General features: G+C 42.7%; 2 protein-coding genes and 1 long non-coding RNA gene across 5 annotated transcripts in view; 1 reads left to right on the top strand and 2 right to left on the bottom strand.

Moving 5' to 3' along the window:
* Positions 1-7,403, bottom strand: part of LOC109875945 (peroxisomal acyl-coenzyme A oxidase 1-like) — a 28,410-nt gene extending 21,007 nt beyond the window's left edge. Inside the window, exons 1-3 of one of the 2 annotated variants that reach the window (XM_020468402.2) lie at positions 7,156-7,403; positions 6,294-6,453; positions 1,022-1,182 (exon numbers count right to left, since the gene is read on the bottom strand). In XM_020468402.2, the coding sequence (XP_020323991.1) occupies positions 1,022-1,182; positions 6,294-6,453; positions 7,156-7,264 (430 nt within the window). In that variant the 5' untranslated portion in view covers positions 7,265-7,403. The remainder of the gene's footprint in view (positions 1-1,021; positions 1,183-6,293; positions 6,454-7,155) is intronic. The other variant, XM_020468401.2, reaches the window with a different exon arrangement.
* A 17-nt stretch (positions 7,404-7,420) lies between these two features.
* LOC109875946 (uncharacterized) lies at positions 7,421-8,784 on the top strand. 2 transcript variants are annotated; one of them, XR_002252890.2, is made up of 3 exons: positions 7,421-7,633; positions 7,900-8,005; positions 8,076-8,784. It is a non-coding gene; the product is annotated as an uncharacterized LOC109875946 (long non-coding RNA). The 2 variants fall into 2 exon arrangements; XR_004210746.1 differs by lacking the exon at positions 7,421-7,633 and adding an exon at positions 7,668-7,800.
* Positions 8,785-8,879: 95 nt separating this feature from the next.
* On the bottom strand, positions 8,880-23,216 carry LOC109875948 (envoplakin). Its single transcript, XM_031829721.1, has 22 exons — positions 22,942-23,216; positions 20,029-20,128; positions 19,747-19,901; positions 19,255-19,378; positions 18,780-18,911; positions 18,619-18,660; positions 18,092-18,253; positions 17,791-17,898; positions 17,496-17,591; positions 17,130-17,243; positions 16,395-16,541; positions 15,867-16,021; positions 15,633-15,733; positions 15,145-15,305; positions 14,589-14,725; positions 14,328-14,466; positions 13,841-14,034; positions 13,521-13,671; positions 13,321-13,404; positions 13,093-13,200; positions 12,849-12,941; positions 8,880-12,695 (listed from the first exon to the last, which is right to left on the bottom strand). The coding sequence occupies exons 1-22, from the start codon at positions 22,992-22,994 to the stop codon at positions 9,306-9,308; spliced, it is 5,946 nt and encodes a 1,981-aa protein (XP_031685581.1). The 5' UTR covers positions 22,995-23,216; the 3' UTR covers positions 8,880-9,305.
* Between the last annotated feature and the right edge of the window lie 3,836 nt (positions 23,217-27,052).

The following is a 27,052-nucleotide window of genomic DNA, read 5'->3' as shown; positions in this document are numbered from 1 at the left end:
GCTTCGCGAAAGTCATATTCTTGCTCGTACTAGTGGTGAGTTGACGCTGCTCTTATATTCAGTAGTTCTTCTCGACTGTGTGTAATGAAACCTAAGATGACCTGGGGTACTAATGTAAGAAATAACACGTAAAAAAACAAAAACTGCATAGTTTCCTAGGAACGCGAAGCGAGGCGGCCATCTCTGTCGGCGCCGGAAGTAAATTGTCCATTCATATCAAGCCATTAATTCACAAACAGCCAAACAATTAGGCCTGCATCCATCCACTCAAATGCACAATTCAGAATGTTAGGTCATTTGCTTAAAAAATAAGGTCCAAATTCTACAGTGTTAGGGTTAATCATTTGTAATGAGTAGACTAGATTCAAAGAAAATTGGGAGTAGGGGAAAATCAAGACTTAATAGCAATCAGAGTTAAATGACAGAAGCTTGGAAACAACTCATTAGGCTAATAGGCCACTACTAGCAGAAGGAAAATAAATAAAAGGGGTTTGAGGAATGGAATGAAACTGAAAACTAGACAGGAGGCATTTGGGTTCTTCGGAAAATGATTTTTTAATATCGTTTAAGCGCAATGTTTGGGATTTTTTTTGTCCTTCAATTGTTTCTTTTGTCACCTTTTCCAAGGTATTGGGCAGTTTATGACGACTCTAAAAACAGACTGGCAATCATGACATTTTGAATCCAGCATATTGGTTTCGGCTATTCAGTTTAGCTAATAACTATTGAGTTATGCCTACTGTTTGGGCACATTTTGTCTACACAAACAACTACAGTGATCTGTCAAACACCTACAAATAATCACTTTCAATCAAAATGTCAAACCCATGATTTTAAAACGATATTAAAAGAAAATCCTACATCAAAGATCGACAACTGTCCATCCCTAAGCATCCCTGTGATCCTTTCCATAATTCAAACATAACTAGCAGGCTAAATATAAAACAATTGCACAAGCACTTTGTTGTATAAATTGTGCTATAACGTTATCATTATTATAAATTCTCTGTATGGGACTGACCGTGCCCCAACTCTGTCTGGGCGTAGGTGCCCATGGCCTTGAAGGACTCGGCCAGGGGGACCCACTTCTTGAACTGCTCCTTGTTACACTGGGTGTACAGGGTGGGGAGGAACATGCTGAAGTGGAGCCCCAGAGCCTCTTGATGGTTGCCCCGAAACACGCTGAGGGAGGGGGACAGACACACAGGTTGACGGATGGACAGACTGGACCACTCAGCAGGTTTGTGGTAATTTTACTCGTTTAAAAAAAAGGGGGAGGTTCTACCTAAACTTGTCCAATAAGAATGTGCATTTTAGTTTTCCATTTCAAAGTGTTTCGCTCCTACTTAAAAGGACCCAGGTTTAGGGTTGACACTAGTGTCAACATGACCTTACTGTAAAAGCAAGGCTTTTTATTTTTTTAAAGGGATTCTGCAAGATTCTGGTCATTAATCATGGAAGTCTATAGGTATGCCCAGCATAAGCTATTGTTAGCGTTCGCTCGCAAAACTACATCTAATGTCCTTCATACTGCACGGAGAGACATAAAAATAGTACCCACGAGTTTCTGACTCTGGGTAAGTAGAAAACTGCTTAATTGACAGAATCTCTTAGACGACCACAGTCTTTTTTTTAACTCCCCTTTTGGGCTAGATGTGTCAATGGGTATTTCATACATGCATAATCTATGAGCAGAATTACTCTTACCTCAATTAGCCATGAAATCCCTAGTTTGAAAGCAACTGTCTACATGAAGCTGTGCAGTGCCATTTTACCCCACATGGGCCAGCCCCCTAGCAATTAGAGTTCTAGCCAATTGGCTTCAGCTCCTCACTATTTGAGTGATAGCTAGCTAGACGCGTGCATACACACAGTAGAATGACAGAGAGCAATGATGTGGTGCACATATGTGACATAGTACACCATTTTGGGGGCTTACTTTTGGCTCGTGAGCGCTACTTTCAGAAGTACTGGATAAAAAGTATACAAAAGCACCTGAGAATCTAACACTTTAGAAAAAATATTGACATTGGACAAACCCAATCCCTTTAGTTTCACTATAAAATGTCTTCCGATTTGCCTCGTCATTGTCATATTGAGAAATAGATGTTTTAAAAGAGACTTACAAAGAGAAAATATAGGCTCCTGGCTGAGGCCTTTAATATGGAACTAACTTCTGACTTTTATACTTGACTTGGGATAAGGCAAATATGCAGTTTGAACAAGTGAAAGGGTAGGACATAGCATAGCCTGTGAACTAGTTTTAATCTTGATGTGACCTAGTTTTAATCTTGAGGTGACCTTTGCTCTGCCTAGAGATATAGTGCTGGCCTGCAGCAGTACTCCATGACTCACACATACTAGGGAATGGGTTTGGAAATAATTTCACTAGTCGAATAGTATGATGAATTTTTTTTGATATCCAGATATTTGATATACATGTATATTTTTTTTAAGTTTGGTTTTTAAGCTGAGCACTGCTACGTGAGGGAGAGTCAGGCGCTCTACTGAGGGGCCTTGTGTGTAATCAGAATGGAGGGAGCAGACGGAGGAAGATGGCTAATAAAGATTATTGCCTAGTCAGACCACTATTCTGGTGATTTGATTTGGATCTCTTAGTCCCCATTTGGACTAATCTTCCAAGAGTCCTTTTAAACATTAAAATACCATTTACGAACACATAACACACTATTACAAACATACTAACATAATGACCCAATAAATACTCAATCTAAAAAATATTGGTTCTTCATCTATTATAGTCCCACAACATTTCGATGTATTATATTTAAATTGTTTTAAAATAATGTTTACATTTATATATTGAAAGGTTTCTGGATTGCTCAGTTAATTTATTCCATTTCTTTATTGCTCTAAATCTAAATGTTATTTTGCCCATTTCTTTTTTCTGTCTGGATAACGCATAGATGGTGGACAATCAATTCCTAGTATTTATGGAATGTCTGTCTCTTACCAACTGAATACCACTGTGAATAGAACTTGGCCGTTTTAAATGATGTATATTATGAAATAAAATAAGCATGTTCCTTTCAATTATCTTATTGATTGATGACCAACCAAGAACACTGCGCATGACTGCAACAGAATAACCATATCTCCACCTTAAAACAATCCTTGCTGCTTTGTTCTGTGCAATCTACAGCCTCCTAACTTCACTTGATGATGCATTTGATAGTGATAGTCTTGATTATACAACAAAAGTCGACTACTTCTCATTTTGCTCACTTTTAATGCCATCATTGCATTACATCTTACATTGCATTAGTGAGTTCTCTCTCTCTCCACTTGCTACAGATCGACACTTTGATTGGCCAACATAACACAAGTTACACATACATGAAGGCTCTCGGAGGTCACACGTCATTAAAACTACATTGAAAAGTTTGTTTTATTAAATGAATCATTTGAAACGTCATCCTGCTGTTTAATCAGTTTCTTGATATGCAACACCTGTCAGGTGGATGGATTATGTTGGCAAATGAGTAATGCTCACTAACAGGGATGTAAACACATTTGTTCACAGAATTTGAGAGAAATAAGCTTTTTGTGCGTATGAACATTTTCTGGGAACTTTTATTTCTCATGGAACACAGGACCAATACTTTACATGTTGGGTTTATTTTTTGACTATTACACTGCCCTGTTGGGTAGAGCTCTGAAGTTAAGAATTTCACTGTACTTGTGCATGTGACAACTTGAAAATAGGTGTATAATTATCCCCCCCCTCCCTAAAAATGATACTCACAAGTATTCTAATACCAGCGTTTGGATATTCGAATAAGGGTGCACATCCCTAACACACATGCACACAAACCTTTATAGCCACATGGCAGAGTGCCAGGGTCTTGCCCCATAGGCAATTATGTAACAGTGCATAAAACTACAGTACCCTATTGCTTCACCATATATATACACTGCTCAAAAAAATAAAAGGAACACTAAAATAACACATCCTAGATCTGAATGAATGAAATATTCTTATTAAATACTTTTTTCGTTACATAGTTGAATGTGCTGACAACAAAATCACACAAAAATGATCAATGGAAATCAAATTTATCAACCCATGGAGGTCTGGATTTGGAGTCACACTCAAAATTAATGTGGAAAACCACACTACAGGCTGATCCAACTTTGATGTAATGTCCTTAAAACAAGTTAAAATGAGGCTCAGTAGTGTGTGTGTGGCCTCCACGTGCCTTTATGACCTCCCTACAACGTCTGGGCATGCTTCTGATGAGGTGGCGGATGGTCTCATGAGGGATCTCCTCCGAGACCTGGACTAAAGCATCCGCCAACTCCTGGACAGTCTCTGGTGCAATGTGGCGTTGGTGGATGGAGCGAGACATGATGTCCCAGATGTGCTCAATTGGATTCAGGTCTGGGGAACGGGCGGGCCAGTCCATAGCATCAATGTCTTCCTCTTGCAGGAACTGCTGACACACTCCAGCCACATGAGGTCTAGCATTGTCTTGCATTAGGAGGAACCCAGGGCCAACCGCACCAGCATATGGTCTCACAAGGGGTCTGAGGATCTCATCTCGGTACCTAATGGCAGTCAGGCTACCTCTGGCGAGCACATGGAGGTACTGTGCGGCCCCCCAAAGAAATGCCACCCCACACCATGACTGACCCACCGCCAAACCGGTCATGCTGGAGGATGTTGCAGGCAGCAAAACGTTCTCCACGGCGTCTCCAGACTCTGTCACGTCTGTCACATGTGCTCAGTGTGAACCTGCTTTCATCTGTGAAGAGCACAGGGCGACAGTGGCGAATTTGCCAATCTTGGTGTTCTCTGGCAAATGCCAAACATCCTGCACGGTGTTGGACTGTAAGCACAACCCCCACCTGAGGACGTCGGGCCCTCATACCACCCTCATGGAGTCTGTTTCTGACCGTTTGAGCAGACACATGCACATTTGTGGCCTGCTGGAGGTCATTTTGCAGGGCTCTGGCAGTGCTCCTCCTGCTCCTCCTTGCACAAAGGCGGAGGTAGCGGTCCTGCTGCTGGGTTGTTGCCCTCCTACGGCCTCCTCCACGTCTCCTGGCCTGTCTCCTGGTAGTGCCTCCATGCTCTGGACACTACGCTAACAGACACAGCAAACCTTCTTGCCACAGCTCGCATTGATGTGCCATCCTGGATGAGCTGCACTACCTGAGCCACTTGTGTGGGTTGTAGACTCCGTCTCATGCTACCACTAGAGTGAAAGCACCGCCAGCATTCAAAAGTGACCAAAACATCAGCCAGGAAGCATAGGAACTGAGAAGTGGTCTGTGGTCACCACCTGCAGAACCACTTCTTTATTGGGTGTGTCTTGCTAATTGCCTATAATTTCCACCTATTGTCTATTCCATTTGCACAACAGCATGTGAAATGTATTGTCAATCAGTGTTGCTTCCTAAGTGGACAGTTTGATTTCACAGAAGTGTGATTGACTTGGAGTTACATTGTGTTGTTTAAGTGTTAAGTGTTCCCTATATATTACAGACTTTGATCAGGAAGATACCAACAAACTCCTCATAAGATGACAATGCAATTACTCTTGAGGCTAATAGCAGGCAATACATTACCATGGGGTGTGGAGAAGACTTTAGCATATAGGTGAAAGGCTTAGACTGTTTGCGTAATTTCAGCAAATGCTGCGTTTTGCTTCCGTCTGTCCAAAGCAGCATCGATACAGCCACCTGCACTTCAAACCTCAAAACAAGCATGAGAGAAACCTCATCGATGTTTGTCATGCTGTGTTAACCATTAAAACCTTCTGTGAAATGTTAAGAGAGAAAAAAACATCCATGAAATGTGTTAAGGAGTGATGACTGGAGGATACCGAGAAGTATGACATTTGCTTCGATCATCCCAAACCCTTACAGATTTCATACAGTCCATTGAAACCAAATCCTGCTTGTAGACAACAAAACTAGCCCAAAACTATCTTAATTTCCCCACCTTTCATTACTTTCACCTGCATCGGTCATTACATCTAACAGGTTAGCTGACAGGAAGACAACTATGGACAAAACCCTATATCTATTTTCACATTTCCAGTTGTGATGTGCAGGTCCATAGCATTTACACTGACGTCATTTAACAGACACTCTTATCCAGAGCGACTTACAGGAGCAATTAGGGTTAAGTGCCTTACTCAAGGGCATATCGCCATATTTTGGGATTCAAACCAGCGACCTTTCGGTTACTGGCCCAACACTCTTAACCGCTAGGCTACTTGCCGCCCATAGCAGGTAGCTGGCCTGGGTCTGTGTCCCAGCCTTACCTCTTGTAGCAGTAGATTTCCTCAGGGTCTGAGATCCCATACTCTCTGAGCTTCAGGATCATCTGGGCACTTTTCTTCACGGCGGCATCGTATCGCTCGCTCCTGGACAGGAAGTTGAGGTCCTCACTTTGGAAGTCGGGGTCACTGATCACCAGTGACTCTGTGGAGGATATGGAAGATTGGGGGGGGGTTAAGACATCAGGGTAAACATAGCCTCTGAAACCCAGGCTTCTCACACAAGATGGGATTTTGGAAGGGTGGCCATGTGAGACTAGGTTGAACATTATGTGCAAATTGTGTAGTTTTACCATTGGATAAATACATGTGTCTAATATCATTAGCTACATTTCTATCTGCAACATAATACCATGTCATGTCTTATTTGTTTTGATTATGATGCCATAATGAGTCCTGCATGGGGTCAACCATCACTATACAAACAGCCAGTCGGTCAAACAATGACTGTTGCTATATGATGGGCTCAAGTGACCCTAACTTTCTAGCTAGCAAGGTTGCTGCTAGCTGTCTATGTTATCTGGCAATACACAAATCAGAGCCTTGTTTACACAAACAGCATGCATTTCGTAAACAGCATGCACAAGTTACAATGAATGCAAAAAAAATGGCCTTCATCTTGTCATTAGTTCACAATTATGAACAGCTGACTGGTCATAACTACTGTTACAACAACAGATAGATAACTAACTGGCTAACCTGGCCAAGACAGCCGATAGTGTCCGTGCAGATCTAGCGGCCACTATCGGTTGCCTAGGCTATGTATAACCAACCTTCGCTAATGTAGGATAGCTAGCCAGTTATCAACTTGTTTTGTTAGACACAAAACAAGACATTCCAACCTTACCAATTTCTCTTCTTCTTTTGGTCTTCTCGATGCCCCCGTCCAGAATATGTGTGAGTTTCTCCACGTTAAATGTAGCGTTCTCACGCTCTCTAGTTATGTCAGGATTCATGGCGAAATAAATAATATTTCCCCTTGCAAAAGACGACGTTGCTTGTGGCAATAGAAATATGAGTTGTGTCACCTTGGGACCACAGGAACCAAGTTCAGCACTGCATTAACTGGAGCATGACCAATTATTGACAACTTCCTGAATAGCTGGAAGAGGGGGCGGGTAAACAAAATCATGTTATGTGACGTTGTGAAATATTACTGCCTCGAACTGGCAAAACACACAACTGGTATCTTTATGGTATTTGGTCTATTTTACCCTTTGATAACTTCTTGAGAAGATGCTTCCAGCACATGCAGTCTTTCATTTCCTTTGGGAAGTCAACTCTGGTGCAGTCAATGAGGGAGATTCAGTGAGAACACTTGGAAGGTGAGGAGTGTCTACCGCATGAGGTTGCTGGCACTTTAATTGTGGAGAACGGGCTCGTGGACATGACTGGAGCGAATCAGTGGAATGTTATCAAATGCATGGAACATGGTTTCCAGGTGTTCGATGCCATTCCATTCGCTCCGTTCTTCCGTCAGCAGCCTCCCCTGGTACTGTCTTTAACACAATATGCATAATAATAGTCATTAATCGTATTTTTTTTAATCCCTTTTTGGATTGCATGGCTAACAGACCAGTTCATTTTCTAGATTGATGAATATAGAAAAGGCTACACTATCTATCCAGCACCACGTTGTTGTTCAGACTACATTTGTGGAACCCTTTGACCCCATCATTGGATTGAAAAAGCAGAGGGTAAGATTAGGTTTTTATTTGGTTTATATGCTTTATAACTCCCAAAACCCACATACCTATCTCTTCACAGGAGGTGATGGCCCATGCCCGTGGGCTGAACTGTGTGGATGGGGTCAACCTAGTCCTGCTACAGAGAGGTGTCAATGAACAGAGGAGCTACTTCAGAGAGAGGGGGGAGAGCAAGGGAGATGCTGCTACTGCTGCCCGGCCACCTGCTCCTCTCTGACCTGGACCCCCATAAGAATTCATCTGATACAGTGCTACTAGTGGAAAGTTATGAACCAGGTGGAATTTAATGACATGTTGTAATGTTTATATGACCTCAGATGGATCGTGTTAAAAGGTCAGATTTTTTATGGTCGGGACATTTTCCCAAATAGCCGATTTACATGGGGATGTCAATAATTATGAGACTCTGCCTTTCGCTAATTTAGAATGGCAAAGGGTGGAATTGGGATATAAAAAGACTGGAGGAAATCCTGATTCGATACACAAAAGCTGCTTGTTCTGGTGCACTGTAAAGTCCTGCCATTATTTGTCATACGATATCAATTCTGGAAGTCACCCTCTGACAGAGTTAGGCAGGTTCACTGAATGTTGGGTCAGGTGTATGAAGTAGATCAAGAAAATGCATACTTATGTTCTTATTGTAGCTAATCTAAGATAAGACAGAATGTTTGATGTAGCCATTTATGCAATGGTTATATTTGTGAATGAAAACTGATATGTAGCTTGGAAATGTTTATTTGTGAGAAACAAATAAAATCTTCTTGATTTGATATTAGATGTATTTATGGATGAGGTGTGTGTTATCGTGTTGCTTTATTTTTTGGTAGTTAATTATTTTATTTTGTTGTAATTGAAGAAGCAAGCATGTTGACAATATAATCTTTAATGAGTAATTATTTTCTTGATACAGTATCAAGGTTGCATTTAAAAGGATCAGTGTCAGGAAGGTAAGAAATAGACAAGCAAGACTTAGTCAATAACATTGCACCATGTCCCATCAGCTCTAGTAAAACAATAATATCAAGGATACATTTTTAAAAAACATTAAACTCCTTTGTGTCTTTCCTTTTTTAAAGTAGATTCTGCCATCTCCAAAGAATTTTGGTAAACAAAAGCAACTCGGCAGCAACAATCATGACCTTACAGTGAGCTACACAATATTTTCAGACAAAATTAAAATGATACATTCTGGGTAGTATTGATATTTAAGTTTATACAATATAATTTGACTTCATATTAAAAATCACCCTAGAGACAAGAATACCCTCCAAGCACACTGTTAACAGGTCTATTATCTAGGAGAAAATCGATGAGAATTGTATGTAGGGGTGTAGCTGCTGCCAGACACTTTGGAGGAAGCAGGTAGCATCAGTAGGCCAGACTGAGGATCTGTCTTGCAGCGGGCCATCGCTTGCTTGTAGTTGATTTTATCCTTTGTTGTGGGGTCGACGATTTCCTTGGCGTAGTTGTACTCGTCCTGAAGCTCTCTCATCATGGTGCTGTCAATCATCTTGGCTCCAATGGCCTCCTGTATGCCCACACGGTCCGTGTTGTTGGGATTTACCAGCCCTCCTGTCAGGTATTGCACCTCCATGTAACGCAGGGCAGTTTCTTTGGGCATCCAACCTTTCAGGACGGCCCCTCCCACCGACAGGCGTTCTCTGGTCGCGGGGTCCTCCACGCCAGTGTAGGCTTTCTGGGCATTGAGTAGACTCTGCAGTTGGCTCGAATCGATGAGGTCCCTCTCGGCTGCTTTGTGGACCGAGTATCTCTCCTTGTTGCTGATGTCAACAATGCCCCCTGTAGCAGCCTGTGCTTCCAACAGCTTTTGTGCCGTGCCGCTTTCGATCAGCTTGCGGGCCACTGCACTGCGTATGGAGAAGCACGTGTTGGTGTTTGTGTCAATTACACCAGCGATAGGATATCTCTCCTTAGGGGCAGGAACAGGGGCGCTGCTGGTAGGGGACGACTTTAGCGAGGATTCCAGCTTTGATGTGATTGAGTTGAACTTGGGCTGTTTTTCATTTTCACCTGCGACAAGAAGTGCAAACTCTGAAATGGGCATTTTCCCATCCTTGTATTTTTGCAAATCATACTGGGTCAGTTTTCCATCTCTCAAGGCATTTTTGATAGAGTACTGCTTGCCGCTCTTGCGATCCTGCAGCACAGAGGTCTCTCCGTTAGGTCCCATCGAAGTTATTTCCTCCCAATCACACTCCAGCTCTTGCAGATGCATGTACTGGGCACGGTCGATCAGTCCCTGCAGGTAGGCTTCATATGGAGATAGTTCTTTGCCAGTAGCAGGGTCCAAGATGGTGATTTTAGTGGAGACATTGGTCTCCTTTGTCTGGGTCTCTGTATTGTCTTCCTTCTCCTTTTCCCTCTGGAGTATCCTGATGGCGTTGTCTTTCTGGTGGATCGTGTCTTTCTCGTCCAGTATCTCCCTCTCTAGACGCTGCACATCAGACTCCATCTTGACGCTCTTTTGTCTGTTGATCTGGCTTCTCTCGCTCATCAGCTTGGTCTGCTGCTGGAACGATAAGCTGATGTCTTGCCTCTCAGACTCCAACTTCCTCAGTTCCCGGGTGAGGTTGTCTTTCTCCCTCTGCGAGGCGTCCCTGGCCAGAATGAGACTTGTCTCTTCCCGAGAAGTGCTCGACTGACTGCCATTCAGTCGGTTGAATTTGTCAGAGAGCTGTTTGATTTTTTCCTCCAGGTCCTGCCTGGCATGTTTCTCCTGAGACACCAGGCCCTTCAGGCGGTATCTCTCTGCTTCTACAGCCTGGTCTTTCTCCACCCGGATCACCTCTTTGTACACCGTCTTCTCTACGGCCTTTTCTCGCTGAATGAGCTCAAGCTTGACATTAGTGTTCCTGATGTTTCTCTGAATATTCAGGACGTCATTTGTTTCCTTGTCCATGTCTGAGCGAAGACCGTTGGTCATCCTCTCCAGTCTAGGGTCTCTCTCAACTTTCAGGACCTCCTCGACAACGATACTCTCCTCGATGGGCGGTGGGGCATTCTCCAGCTCTTTGATGCGCAGTTTGATCTGTTTCAGTTCAGACTCCACTTTAATCTTCTTCTGATGTTCATCACTCTGCTTTAGGATGTTCTCCTTCTCCTCCACTAAGGTTTTAAGTTTTTGCATCTCAAGCTCTAGCTGCCGGCGGGACTTAACCTCCTCATCAAGGCTCCTGCCAAGCTTATCATGCTCAACTATTTGCTTGGGGTCCTTCTGTAGACGCACCACCTCCTGCACCACCACTTTTTCCTCTGGCTTTTGTCTCTCCAGCAGGATGTACTTGTTTTGCAGGTCGAACACCATCTCCTCCGTGGTACGGCGACACTGTTGCTCATCGCGTACCTCCTTTCTCAGCCGATCTGCCTCCTTCTCCAAGAGTGGATCATCCTCATACTTGAAGATCTCTTTGGTCACCAGCTTTGTCTCCACCTTGGATTTTTCTGCTTTCCACTCGTCCCTCTCTTTTCTCAGGAGGTTAATCTGGTCCTCTACATTATTATAAGTTCGATGCACATGGTTCACCTGATCATTGAGCCTCTGTATCTCTCTTTCGTTCTCAGGGCTCCTCTCCTCTTTCACCACATCTTGGATGACTTCCTTCAGCTCCACCTTTGGCTTCTTGGAACGCAGGGCTTCCAGATCGACCATGACCAGAGTGATCTGGTCCTGTAAGTCAGAACGCTGCTTGTTGAAGTCTTGAACATCTTTCTTCAGACGCTTTATCTCCGACTCTGTTTGTGGATCTATGCGGTAGATCTCATTGACAATTTCCTTGAGTTCGACCTTGGGCTTCCACTGCCCCACCTCGCTATACCGAATTTTGAGCTGAGAGACCTCCTTGACCAGGGAGTCTGTCTCAATTTTCTCTCCCTCTAGGCCTGATCGAATCCTCTTGGATTCATTGATGAGCTCAGGGTCCTGTTCGACTTTCTTCACCTCCCTGGTGACCACCTTGGGCTGAATGGTGGGAATGATCCTCTCCAATGCATTGATCTGGCTCCTTGTTTGGAAGATCTCATCATTCAGAGTCTTGCTCTTGTTGCCTTCATCTGTGATTTCCTTCTCAAAGGTTTTAACAGCCTTGAGCATCTCTGGATCCTTCTCCAATCGAATCACCTCCTTTTTCATAACCTTCTCCCTGATGTTGGGTCTTGTAGCATTCAGGATGGTGACCTCTGTCTTCTGTTGAATGACTTCTCCCTCTTTTACTCGTACCTCATTCTTTATCTTGCCAATCTCATCTTTTAACTTGGAGGCTTCTACATCCAACTGAGGATCTCTCTCAAACTCAGTCACCTCTCTAGTCACCAGTTTGGGCTTGACGCACTTGAGGTCGTCCCCAAAAGTAGCGATTTTGATTTTCACACCCTCGATCTCACCCTGGGTACGGCTGCGCTTCAAGGCCTCTTTGTGGATTTGGTCCTCTAGATCTTTTAGGTCGGTTTCCAGTTTAGGGTCGCGGTAGTACTCGAGCACCTCCTTCTCCTCAACTCGATGCATCCCTTTACGGCTCTTCAGAGACAGCATCCTGGTCTTGAACGTTGCCACGTCAGTCTCAGCACGGCTGCGTCTATCGCTCTCCGCACTCAACTCTTGCTGCAGGCTCTTTATGTTCATGGTTGATTTTATGGTCGGTTCTATGGATTGTTTCTCATGTTTCTGCAAAAAGTAAAACCAAAAAAGCATAGTTTTAAAAGCAATTTCAGGGAAAATACTTCAACATTTTCATAATTTTGTATCCGAAACACATTCAATTGATCAAAACTGGCAGTGGGAAAGAAGTTTTATGTTTAGCTAGATTTTCCAACTCACCTGAGCGATGAGGTTCTTAGCAAAGCCCATCTGATTGAGCAGCTGGTCATTCTCAGCTGACGTTTTAGCATAGTGGTTCACCACAGCCTTTTCCTGTAATACACAAAGAAGTACAGCCAACCTTCAGCTCACAGTGCTCAAGAAAACATGCAGGAAAACATGACGCGCCCTACATTGGTCTGCATAGAAGTGGATAAACATGAATGTTATTTGTGTCTATTGACTTCCATCCTTTGTGGATTACCTGGTTCTGCACAGTATCAGCAAGGGTGGAGGTGTGACGTGTTTTGGAATCTTTGCCTCCCACATTGTCGAGGGTGCTGCTGTATTTGTCAGTGTTGACCTCATATTCCTGCACAAGCAGTTGAAATAAAGATTTTATTATTCAATATCCAAATATTCAAATATCTGTTACACAAATACAAGGTTAATCATGATGCAGTAGGATAATGTAACTTAATCGGAGTCTTACATTGAGGATATTCTGCAAATCTTGGGAAAGGTCAAGCACTCTGTCCAGGTCGTCTCCCTTCCTCTTGATGTCATCCACCACCCTCTGCAATAAAAATGACTAAATTAAACTTGATTGCAAAATATGTGTCTTACAATGATATTTTAAGAATATCACCAACAATTTCAGAGTTTCTTGACACACAACACAAACAGACTGACCTTCTGGGAGGTCTGCTTGGAGTTGACCTGTGATAGGTCATCGCTGGGGCTGATCTTGTTGTCGGGCAGATTTTTCAGGAAGAAGTTCAGAGATTTGCTTGTGTTCTGGAATTCCTGGTTCTTGCCTGCAGCCTCTTGCAAGAGGCCCTCTCTGAGACAGAAAAACACAATGAAAAACACTTTTGTGGTGACAAACTGAAAACAATTATTATTTTCATCTGACGTTCGAGCAAACAAATGGACTTTTTTGATACCATATATTTGCAGACATGGTGTGTGTGGTCAACGTTAGCTAACAGGCAAAGTGGCCCTGGGCTCACCTCTCCTTCAGCTGGTTGTTGACGTTAGAGTAGCGGTTCTGTAGTTGTTTGACCTGGGTCCCCTGGCGATGGATGTCTGGGCAGTACTCCTGGTAGCCCTGCTGCAGGGAACTACACAGCTGCTCGCTGGTCTCCAGGTCCTGGCCCAGCTTCTTCAGTTCATCCTGAGAGCCCGCCACATCCTTACGCAGACTCTGTAGAGAACCAATATGATAAATATGTGTCCTGGTGGGGTGCTTTTAGCTCAATTAGAACGGATGACTGATATGTGCAGTCAAATGATATAGTCCTTTATTACTTCAAGTCAACTACTAGGGTATTCTCTGGTCCAATTTGTTCAAGGATACTGTAGACTCTATTTGGTTCTCTTGAGAAAGTTGAGTTGTGTCCAGAATGGCACACTAATCCAAGGCAGTGTAGGTAATGGTCCTGGTCAAAAGTAGTTCACTATATAGGGAATAGGGTGCACTGGTAATGTCCCACCCACCTGGATCTCCTGGGTGCGGGCCTGAATAGCATTAGGGACATCTGGGATAGGGCCATCCTTATTCAGCTTTTCCTCAAAGCCAGAGACGATGCCATCCACTTTCTTGATCTGCTTCTCCAGGTTCAGAGATGCATTAGCCCTATAGAAGAAATGGCAATGGCAAAAAATTTACAGCAAGATCTGCTGTTTGATTCTATTTTCTGATAATATATCGATAAGACAGGTGATCGGTGATAATGTATGTTTGTAAAATGGTTGTACTTCTTGTTAAATAGGTCAGCCAGGGCTGCGATGCCATCTTGCTTGTCCTTGGCAGCTTGAAGTTTGGCTGCAAGGCCTTTGGAGATGTCCTTCTCCAACTTCGGCTGCTCCATAGCTGCCAGAGCATCTGCTGCTTTCTACAAGAGATACAACCACCATATCATTAGGATCAGTACCATCCTCACCAACAATAGCATAAATATCATCATCATCGCCGTAGACATTAGACTCATCATCATTGTCATCATCATCTTTAGGAGGCACGAATCCATCAATGTCATCAATGTCAACCTATAATTATTCAGATTTAGTGAGTTTAACAGCATGAAGATATATTGTACAGTTACAATGGCTGGTAGACGTCTATCAAAAGTAGTGGAATAGGGTGCCATTTCGGTTGTCCCCTTAGACTGTGCCTGAGGCTGGTCTAATGGGTAATGGGTACGAATCCCGGCTCCACCTCTACTCTCTTTCTCCCTCCTTCTCTGTCTCCTTGCTCATTTCCACTTGTATCTGTTTCAATAAAGTTAAAAACAAGACTCTCTCTCTCTCTCACCTCTTGATCCTTCAGCCTCTTGGCCAGGTCGGCAGTGGGGTCACTGCGGTCCAGCGGGGCCCTCAGACGGCTCAACATGCCCTGCTTGGCTTTGACCAGGTCCTCATCCAGCTTATCCAGCTGACTGGCCACGGCTTTAGCTTTGGGGTTGGACGGTGGGGCTACGTGGGGGACACAGGGCAATGATAATCTGGCCTAATCAAAAGTAGTGCACAATGTAGGCAATAGGGTGCCATTATATCTGCACCCGGAGTTAATTTCACACATTGTATATGTCCCATAATTACACTTTGGCTTGGGGTTTACATGATGTGATGAATTGAATGTGATATCACAATGTGGTTTAGGGACAATGTTGAATCAAAAGTTGGAGAAGCCATTTCTCCTTATTTACAGTTAAGGATCCTAGCAGTAACAGGATCAGTTCCAGAGTTATTTGGAAGGCTTTGTTTTGGGGTACTGGGATTAATGGAGCAACTTTTTCTCACCTGTGTATACGGGTTTCTCTTCGACACAACGGATCTTGTCTTTCATTGTGCCTAAATAAACAGCCCTCCTTTTCTTGATGTCGTCAAGCACATCACCATGTCTGTGCGCGCAAACACACACACACACACACAAAAATCGTTAGAACTGAGGCATTTTCATTCACAAAATTGACGTATTATTTTTCCATATGTTTGTCATATAATTGACATAAATGACATTCTCCTGTTGCTTACATGTCTACGGTGGCAATGGCCTCTGGGTCAGGGGGTGGGATCAGGAAGCAGACCCCTGGAAAGGTTTTGGTTGCCCCACTGCTGGTCAATACGTTCCAGTTCTCAACGTCTGAATTCGACTTGAGGGTGAACTTGTCCCCTCGAGTGAGATCAGCCTAAAAGAACACAAAGAGAGAACCTTCCTCAGAATAGATCACGTGTAAATATTCCTTTTCATCTCACAAACACAATGTCCAATACTGAGGTATCTAGGAACTTTAATTTACTTTAGTGAGTTCCCTAGTTACAGTAATGTTTGGTTTTGTGATGTTTACATGAGCCTACATTACGTCGCATGCCTTGACACACCTCTCAGTGCCGTGGTAGAGCATTATATTCAGTTCTAGTAGTCACGTCATTGCTTGGTTAGCTTTATCAAAGATTCTATTTAGGTTTGGAACCCGCTTTGACTTCATACCGTAACCTGTGGTGGAGGCTCCAGGACAGGGTCAAAGTTAAAAGGTGAGAGGTCAGAGCAGCTGGTCATACCTTCTCAGTCTTCCAGTCACAGAGGGAATCCACGGTGGTGGACCTGGTGGGCGGGCAGCGGCGCAGCTTGAGGGGGGCGATGGTGGTGCTCCTCTTCCTCAGGTCAGCCAAGAGCTGCTCATTACGTTGCACCGTGCTCTCCTCCGCCTGAGAGAGAGAGAGAGAGAGAGAGAGAGAGAGAGAGATGGAGAAAGAGAGAAGGAGAGAGAGTGGTAAAGCGAAATTGCGGAATTAGGACCACCTGCATTGCATTTCGGCATAACCCTTTTTCTTCACATTATTTACATAATGTAGTAGGGTAATGTCATGATAACATCTGATAATGTGTGAAAGAGATGCAATGTCTTTAGAAGTGAAGTGTTAACACGCACACTACCATTTATTTCCCTATTGTGGTGCAGGGAGTTAAAGCCCACAAAGTGACATTGTAGAAAAAAAGTCTGGACTTGAAATACGTTTTTGTACATATATTTTACATTGATAATAAATGTGCAGAGGTAAAAGCATGAGTTTTATTTGTTTCTGTTCAATATGAAATGCAATGTAGCATCTTTGTTTCCTGGGCGTGTTGAAAGTTTACTGCGAACACTAGATAATAGTGTTCACATCCTGGCATTACCTGTGTGTGTGTGTGTCTGTGTCTGTGTGTGTGTGTGTGTGTGTGTGTCGGAGAGGCTGGGAAAAAAGCTGAAGATTTCCATCTAGTATGGACTAATAAACAATATCTTATTTTACCTCCAGTTGAAGAGTCATCGCTGAGCCACTCTTCCCAGTTGTGCCTTCCACTTTCTTCAGGCTAGAGTTGAGTTCACTCAGAGACTCCGATAGTGTCTCCACATCTAGTTGGTACTGAACAGGGACACAGACAGACAACACATCAGAACATGGTACCTTTTTCACATACAGTATCTTTGACCTATCCAGGTTACTGATCATGCTGCAGTTTGAATGTCTATGGTAATGTGCTTAGGGACATTTCTGGTTCAAAACCAAACAGAAGATACCCTTTCCATTCTGACAATAAAAGCAGGAATCTGAATATTATTCTAAGCTGATGTAGATACTATGAAGCCTTGTTAATGTATTCTGAGTGACATGTACCTTCTTGAAATCCTCTATGTAATCCAGATGGGTCTCTTGGCAGATGCACAGGTTGAGGAACTTCTGCCACTCATTCCGCAAAGAATCTCTCTGAGCCTGAAACAAGTATAAAGATGAAGGCATCACGTAAAGGGAAAATCTCGATATCTTTCAGGAACATTGTAAACTTGGTGGACCTAAATGTAGAAGTCTAATCTATAGAAGAGTGATTGATTCTTGATTGAAGACAATGTAAAATGCTAATCGTCTAGAAGGGGAGGTGTACTTAAAGTTTTAATTGGTTATTGGCGTGTACCTGTATTGTGGTGCTGGCCGGGTGCTTCAGCTCAAGGAGTCGATCACCGTCATCCTGGAGTTTGTTCACTTCGCTTTCATGGGACAGCAAGCTGTTGTTCTTGAAGTTCTGATTGAGATAAAAAAAAAGAAAAAAATATATATGATGTCCCTGAACATGGCTCATTCAGTAATGGGAAACTAAATGTACATCCAGAAACCTATGAAGCAGCTCCTCAAGCAACAGTTTCATACTTTATTGTTATATTAAGTCTTATTGACATTGAGTGACACTCTATTTGACCCCTAAGATGGACTCTCACCTCATACTGTCTGCGGACGTCTGGAGGGTCCAACATGTGGTCGCTCCAGTCCTGTTTCAGGATTTTGGTCTGTTCGTCTCCGAGATAAGTCAGCTCCTTGTTACAGCTCTGCATGTAGTCATACAGACTGCTTAGGTAGTGGTGCCGCCATTTTGAATTGTCCTGTGGGAATAGAACAATATTATATAACAACTGTGAAGTGTCACACCAAAAAAAGAGAACATATGTTTCAATTACTTTTAGGTTGAAAATGAAATCCCACCGATCCCATCAGAGGAGGCTGGTGGGAGGAGGTATAGGAAGATGGGGTCATTGTAATGGCTGGAATGGAATAAATGGAACAGAGTCCAACATGCGGTTTCCAAATGTTTGATGTGTTTGATGCCGTTCCATTGATTCCATTCCAGCCATTACAATGAGCCCATCTTCCTAAAGCTCCCCCCACCAGCCTCCTCTGATGGGATCGGTGGGATTTCATTTGGAGATCCTCTGGATCTCATAGTACCCATATGATAACTATGACTTACCAAAATATTGTTGTATTGTTTCTTGATGGCAGCATACTCCTCCTGAAACACAAATTAATTGTTGTCATGTTCACTAGCTACAAGATGTTTCCAAACATGACCATTAAATCCATGAACCCTTGAATTCATCGTCACGGAGATGAGAGAGTTGAAGGGGTTACCTTGGTGCTGGTGGAGCTGAGGCTGAGCTGAGAGCTGTAGGCCTCGATCTCCTTGTGCAGTATGTTGTGGGCAGCGATCTGCTTCTTCAGGTCAGCCATAGTGGGCCCGTACTCTTCTGTGTTCACCTCCCTCTGAGAGACAGACACGCAGAAGGGTATGGTCAGTCATGGACACAATTAGACTCAACTAAAGAGGCTTTATGGTAGTATGCATTCTTATGGGGTATCTTAAATGAACATGAACTGTAGGATAACGATGAACTGAACGTTGTGTACTGTTGTGTTAGTTGTGTTGTGTACTGTTGTGTTAGCTAAGTCAGTCAGTATATAGTACAACTGAAGTAAAGTTTAGTTTGGATTGGTCAACAGAACAGTTTGTCAAGGGGATGAGCACCATGATTCTATAAGGATGTTTACAATAGGGGGGCTTGGTCTTAAGTTAGTTGCCAAAGAAGAAGAGGACACTTGATTTTACCTGTTTCTGATTGAGCACTGAAGCCCAGTCGATTCTGGGCTTCAGCTCCACATCGTTGACAGGCTCATAGATGTCCCGGTAGAAGGCACAGTCTTTCAGCCAGCGGTCATGAAGGTGACTGACACTGGAATGACCAAAAGGTTGAGGAAGGGAGGGGAAAATACGTTCAGTATGTTTAGCATGAGAATGATAACAAAGAGAACTGGCAAGAGAAACACATTTTAGTAAATAAATCAGGCTGGACCCTCACTGTATCCCCCAATGATCAAATGTCTTAAAGGGAAAGATGGATTTCTGCAGAGACACATTTTTTTGAAGCAGCTAAAGAGCCCAAATGATATCAGCGTTCATAAGAGATATCCCACTGGGCACACACTGGTTTAATCAACATTGTTTCCATATCATTTCAATGAAATTATGTTGAACCAATGTGGAATAAACGTTGAATTCATGTCTGTGCCCAGTGGGATGGGCCTAGAAGAGGTCACTCACTCGCTCTCTATCTCGCTGCCTTGGGGGTGTTTGTACTTCTTGGCCTTGTCCACATCCAGGAAGAGGTCATTCAGCAGGCCCTCAGCCTCAGACAGGTTGCTTGCCACCACTTTCTGGTGCTGGAGAGGCCGGTTTTTCTTCTCATTCTCTTCATCCTACATGGCAATGGGGGTGAAGACAGTAGGTGAGTCCAGAGAACGAATAGTGGCCAGAATTTAAGTCCATGAAAACACTATTATTTAGAGAGAAAGAAAGAGAGAGTCCGTCGGTATGTGTTCTCACCACAGCAAGTAGCTCTTCGGCCCGGAGGACATCTTTCTCCACCTGGTCGGAATTCTTTTGCATGCGTGCAATCACCAAGGCCAAGTCGTTGGCTGTGGAACTGTTTAGAGGGCAAAGGTTAAAGGTTAAAGATCTGATTTAGAAAAATAGCAAAGAAGATACAAAATGCAAAGAGGAAAGAGGCAGAGAGAGGAATGTGGAAATGGAATCTCTGTCTGAATCCTATCAATAATTTTTAAAAAAAGAAGTTTTGGACCATTTACGAGGGTCTGAGTTGTTGTCCTTGACTTAAGTGACCAATGAAGGTCAAGGTTCTAAACATTTAAGATGGATGCTGAGGCCATTATCCTTGTGTAAGCTATTCAATTACAAAACCTAACACGCCAAATCATTAGATATAAAACCACAGGCTAAGAATAGATAGTGACACAGACAGAGTAGATGTGTGTGAAGATGTCCTCCGTGAACTAACTTCCCTTTGTCCAAAATCAACACTTTATCCAAGACTAACAAAAGTCCAAATGTATGACTAGGACCAAGTCTTTGTGACTTGACCAGGAAGAACTCTGGGCCATAGCTAGAACCTATAACTAGGGCACTGAGTTCTTGATGTTCAGGAAAAACTCCTGGCCCTACATAAGACTCTTGAACTGAAACCAATGTGAGTCCCAAAAGGCACCCTATTCCCTTCGTAGTGCAGTACTTTTGACCATGTCTCTGGTCAAATGTAGTGCACTACGCAGGGAATAGTGTGCCATTTGGGGCGTACACCAATGGTCTCTAGAGGTAACGACCTGGGATCAACAGGAGGGTGAATCACTTCCCCTGCCCCACCTGAGTATTCCCAAAACGCTGTTTGTTTGTCTCTCTCAACTATTTGTTTGTCTCTCTGTCACTCCCTCTGTGTGACTGTGACGACCTGTATTGCTCTCTCTCTCTGCCGACCTAGTGGGTACTCTCCCAGGTAGAGCATTGATCTCCAGAGAGTGTTGGAAGTGTGTTGAATACTTCTCCACAGCTTTGAATACAGGCTATTCAGATTGCCTGATAAACTGTAAAATACAGTATGTAACTGTCGTCTTACAACTTCATCTGAGTTGGGATCAATTCATTTCACCAATTCAGGTGATATACAGCGCATGTGTAGAAAATAGTCCACTACTTTAACTGTGCAGTTGAATTTGCTGAACTGACTACATTTGATGACCCCAACATTTTTGCCCATGTTCCTTTTAACCTAAGGAAACATTTTGACATGAAAGTGTTGTTATCAACAGTAAAACATGTATTATGATGTAATGAGATTACATATGCTTGTACCAGCAGCATAAGATGACAGATTCAGTAATACGTAGATTTGTGTTCTCACGTCAACCTGCCCCTGTGGACCATACCAGCACTGAAGTCACTAACCTCCCCTTTAAATACCAGCACTACAGGACTCACAAACCTCCTCTTTAAACACCACTATCCCTCCAATGACAACTTCTACAGGTGATGGACCGGGTGAAATATTTAAGTGCCTTAAACACATTAAATGCAGGCCCTAGACTTTACACAAATGCCCTCCGCCACAACTAAGATAGACCTACTATACTAAAATATCTTCGCTGTCATTAAATGCTTCATCAACAGTTGTACTGTAGCACCCTTCACAGTGCTGATACAGATGTTTCAATTGTGTTTAATAACAGAGAGACAAGCCGTCTATCAATCAGACAAGGACATTCCCTTTAAATATCCCATTTGCACCACCGTGGCGAGAGGGTGAGCCAACACCCATAGGAAGTGGAGTAACCAGCTGAACAGCACAGACAGAGGCCTTATCTGCCCTGCCCTGATCAGCAGGGCCATCAGACACACAGTGACCCTGAGGCAGGGTGAAACCAGTGGCACTCCTCTCACTCTGAATGGTCATCACCTCTACCTTTCATCTCAGTCCAGGTGTCGTGCATGGATACTATAAGACAATCCTCCTGTTATTATAGCATCACAATGATCGAACACACCTTCCATGTATTCACACATTTTCATTCCTATCTTTCTCACGGGAGTCTTTACACCAGGGTTACACCCATAGACATACAGGTTAACGTCAGTCCCCTTTGACTCAACATGAACACCAACCATCCTGGTGCTAAGCTGCCTTTGCCGAGGTCAGGTTTGATTTTCAACCTTAGGGAGGCTCAAGTGATTCATATTTTTCTATAGGGTGACATTTGATTTATTGCTAATTTAGGCCTACAGGCTATGCTGTTGATGATGCATTGACATAAGAGTCATAATTAATGGATGAACATTGCTAAAAAATATGTGTCCCTATCTACCTTATCTAAGTACTGTATGTCCTACTCTTTCGTGGTAATGTAGAAATCTTGAAGCCATCATATATCCCTCCACGGGGAACGTTATAATGACGTGAATAGTCACCAAATCAATGTGAATCTAATGAGCCGTACCATTTGATAAACGTCATCAAATTTTAGAATCTGTTTTACGTGACCTGAAAACAAACACACACACACACACACAGGTGACGGAGACCCTCTACTGCTACTCCTGAGCAAATCTGACCTAAGGCCATATAAAAACCTACAATAACATCAAGACAACCAAAGAGACAAACAACATTCCCCTTCATATCTTTACAAAGAACAAAGTTGGTCTTCTTGACTAAAACAACATGCCAAAACACACAGTAAACCATCTGTCTTCCAATCTCCATTATCCAGGAGTTAGGAATGAAATAAACAAAGGAGATTCCAGAGGATTCTATGAGAAAGAGGGCAACAACAGCAAACACAGGAAATATGAAACAAATCCAAGTTTAGGGAAAAAGGAGAGGAAAGGAGGAAGGAGGTAGGGTGGAGGAGGTTGCATGACCGAGTTTGCTATCGTTCCTTAAAGACTTACGTGCTGATCTTGCTGGACCCCTTCAAGGTAGTACTGTCCTTCTTCTTGAACATCCTGGGTCTTTTGGTGAGTGGACGTTCCACTCCACGGACAGAACTCAAGTCTCTCTGGTCCCCTTACACTCTCTGTTCCTCTCTCGCTGTCACAGATAAGATACACACTCCCTGTGCGTATTTTAGTGTGTGTCCCTGTTGGTGTCAGCACTATGATTAAGCTGACTGAAAGAGTACCTGTGCCCCTCCCTGTTAACAAGTGTGTCGACTCAACACCCAGACAATCTATTTAGTTCCACAGGACCGGGCCAACCTGTTCTACACACTCCTCCTTCTCCTCACTCACCTCTCTTGTTCAACCCTCCCCGTTCATTAGTTCACTGTCACTCATTGAGGTTTTCTAAAGTCACTGTCGCTATTTTGCTAGGGAGTTAGTCTGGAGAAACATTCTGTTTCTATAAGGATCAGTGTAGAATAACATATCGGCTTGTGGGTAATTAGATACTAATAAGTAGTGGAGGTACTGTAAACCTTAAACAAGGCAAGATGAAGTACAATCCTATCTTAGTGGATGCCTGTGTACTCTGTTCCTATAGTGTGTGTGTGTGTTGGGGGGGGGGGGGGGGGGGGGGGGGGGGGGCATAAACAAATATAAATGTTGATATTGTAAAACTGGTCGGCCCGCCGGCGGTTTTATTTGGCCCCCCCAAGTTTTTAAAATGTTCATTGTTGCACATAAAAGACTAAAAACACCAGCAAATCAGCTCCAAGTGATTTTCATTTAGGAAATCTGATCCCAAGTATTCCCACGCGCAATACAGAGGCATGTGATCATCTGCAAACGTAAGAAAGGTTCGAAATTATGTTTTAGTCAAATATATCTGTTTGGGCTTCTTGCGGTCAATTTGCAGTTTATAAATGATTTGTAATTAAGTTCCGGCCGCCCGACCATCAGCTCAAGAAAAAAACAATTGGCCCTCAGCAGATAGATGGATCATCACACAGTAAACCCTGTTGTAACACAATCCATTTCCAAGTATTAAATTGAATTTAAAAAGCAACAAACATCTTTCTGAATCAAAGTTCAGAATGTTAGAATGTCTCCAACAGAGAAATGGTCTTTTACACATACCATAAGAAAATTGGGTCTGTTATATACATCACCGGTACATATTCCTTACAGTGGGCTTCAACCAAGCTAAACTGTCACAAATGTGATCAGATTTCTCTATGGGGGCTTATGTCAAATTGAAGTGACCTTGCTTTAGTTTTTTACATTTTATACAAAGCTTCAAAATGCATTTCATACACTGTTGGACTAAACATGGGAAAGTTATGCTGCTTTGAAAGTTGATCAACTTGCTATCCCATTTAGGAGAAAATTATTTTCACACTTCCTAGGGAGCTCTTCTTTGTGAACGCCCATTCAGCATCGTTCCCACTCTCTTAAGCCCCACCCATCTCTTTAAGAATTCACATGTAATCACACAACCAACCGTCAGTATGGTTAACCCAACCATTATCTCAGCCAATCATGGCTATCCATGAAGGATCCCGTCTTTCTCCCCATACAGCTCAGTGCATTCTCCTTGGCTAAACTAGGCTCATCATTTAACATTTGTATTCATATTTATGGTTCTCATACAAGTTTGTAATTTAGACACGTGAAAGTTCACATCTTCAAGAAGCCATTTCTGCAACCAAAAACAGCCCTACTGTGAAGTAGAAACTAGCGTCAGACGACCCCTTTGAGATGGCCTGTCACAAATCTACAATAAAGTTTGACATTATCCTCAATTACCTAGCTATGGACAGGAGACTGCTGTGCACCTTGATAAAAACCAGATGTCAAAGCTATTAATGCTTTTATCAATAAGGAACAGGATAGAGGCCTAGAATGACTTATTGGGAGTGATCTAAGACAAGGGACATCTCAACTAGTAGGCCCACTGAGAAATATTTTATCATACAAATACTCTACATCCATTCGTAATTAGGGTCTCTACTAAGCTTATCAACAGTGGGAGATGGAGAGGAATGTGGTTTGGAGACTTCAATTGCAACAGAGTAAAGTGGAGGCAGAGAGCACACATTTGTTATATGCTCAGTTACATTTGAGGGGGCTTCGCAATCGGAACCAAGTAACTTCCTCATGTGATCAATGTTTCTAATAAACCCAGAAACTCTCATGGGTTTAGTTACTCATGGGGTGAGAGTAAAGGGACTTTTCTGACCAGCATCCCATTGACCGCCAGACTAGAGAAAATCCAAAAGTAGGCAGGTTTCCATTGACTCAGGTTTATTCGATAGCAATAGCAATTTTACACCAAAAAAAACATAATGGAAAAGGCAGCTGTAGGAGAAATGTTCTAAAGATCAACAATGTTTTTATCTGTTTGACAGGGGCGGATTTGTTTTTCTTTATTGCGACAAATAGTGACGGAAATTGTGTTTTTTGAATAAATGATAATTGCTGAATAATTTTGAAGGTACGAGGGGCGCCTGAAGTAATTCTAAATACTAGGTGGGAGGGCATACAGGCTGTCAACAATTTATTAATGCTGTTTTTATCGACACAAGACAGTTCGATCGAAACGTACATTAGCAGGCAATTGTCGCATCTATTTTCTATGCAAACATTCTAAACGTTGACAAATCACTGGAGAAGTTAATGGAAACATAGCTTCTAACCCTTAACTTATTCCCAACGTTAACCAAACCCTTAATTCTGACCCTAACCGTATCCTAATTTGAACCAATTCTGAAATTAAATATCGGTTTGCCAGCCACATCCCCTTAATTTTTCCATTACTCCATACCGGACAGTCAGATTTGTTTGTTTATTTATTGTTGATAGATTATTTAACCCATTTCTTTTGACGGCCGTTTGATTTTTGTTTAATCTGCCTAGTTTGCCTTGATTATTTGATTTAGTTAACTATTATTTACTGAACTTTTGATTTATTGAATGTTTGATTTTCCTTAGATTTGATCTAAATAGTTTAAAAATGTTATACTGAAAAAATCTATAAATGCAACATGCAAAAATGTCAACGCTTTTATTGAGTTACAGTTCATATAAGGAAATCAGTCAATTAATTAGGCCCTAATCTATGGATTTCCCATGACTGGGCAGAGGTCGCAGCCATGGGTGGGCCTGGGAAGCCAAGCCCAGCGAATCAGAATGATTTTTTTCCCCAAAAGGGATTTATTACAGACAGAAAGACTCCCCAGTTTCATCAGCTGTCCGGGTGGCTGGTCTCAGACAATCCGCAGGTAAAGAAGCTGGATGTGAAGGTCCTGGGCTGGCGTGGTTACTCGTGGTCTGCGGTTGTGAGGCCGGTTGTACTTACTGCCAAATTCTCAAAAACAACATTGGAGGCGGCTTATGGTAGAAAAATGTACATTCAATTCTCTGGAAACAGCTCTGGTGGACATACCTGCAATCAGCATGCCAATTACACGCTCCCTCAAAAACATCTGTGGCATTGTGTTGTGTGACAAAACTGCACATTTTAGAGTGGCCTTTTGTCCCCAGCACAAGGTGCACCTGTGTAATGATCAAGCTGTTTAATCAGCTTCTTGATATGCCACACCTATCAGGTGGATGAATTATCTTGGCAAAGGAGAAATACTCACTAACAGGGATGTTAACAAATTTGTGCACATCATTTGAGAGAAGTAAGCTGGTTGTCAGCATGGAACATTTCTGGGATATTTTATTTCAACTCATTAAACATGGGACCAACACTTTAAATGTTGCGTTTATATTTTTGTAAAGTATCGACTTACGTACAACCAAATAAAATTACTTTACTCATGTCATAAACAGCAACTGGGACCATTAAGGAATGATTTGCCTATAGCCTGGTTGAACTAGACTGAACATTGTGCTGACCATTGTTTTACCTGATGTCACATCATGTTCAGTTCGGTTTAACCAGGCTATTATTTGCCTATTGATTGATAATAACCGTCACTGTTTTTACTAATTCAGGTGTTACCTGAGGTGTTTTGGTAATGCCCTCAACATTAGCCTTCCTCAAGAATAGCCATGAGGGGAAAATATGGCTGCTTTTATCAATGGACAGGGTTGTCAATTTCCTTTTATGGATGCC

Source organism: Oncorhynchus kisutch, linkage group LG1, assembly GCF_002021735.2.
Source record: "Oncorhynchus kisutch isolate 150728-3 linkage group LG1, Okis_V2, whole genome shotgun sequence".
NCBI classification, from domain to species: Eukaryota; Metazoa; Chordata; class Actinopteri; order Salmoniformes; family Salmonidae; genus Oncorhynchus; species Oncorhynchus kisutch.
This window is presented reverse-complemented; position numbering and strand designations above follow the sequence as displayed.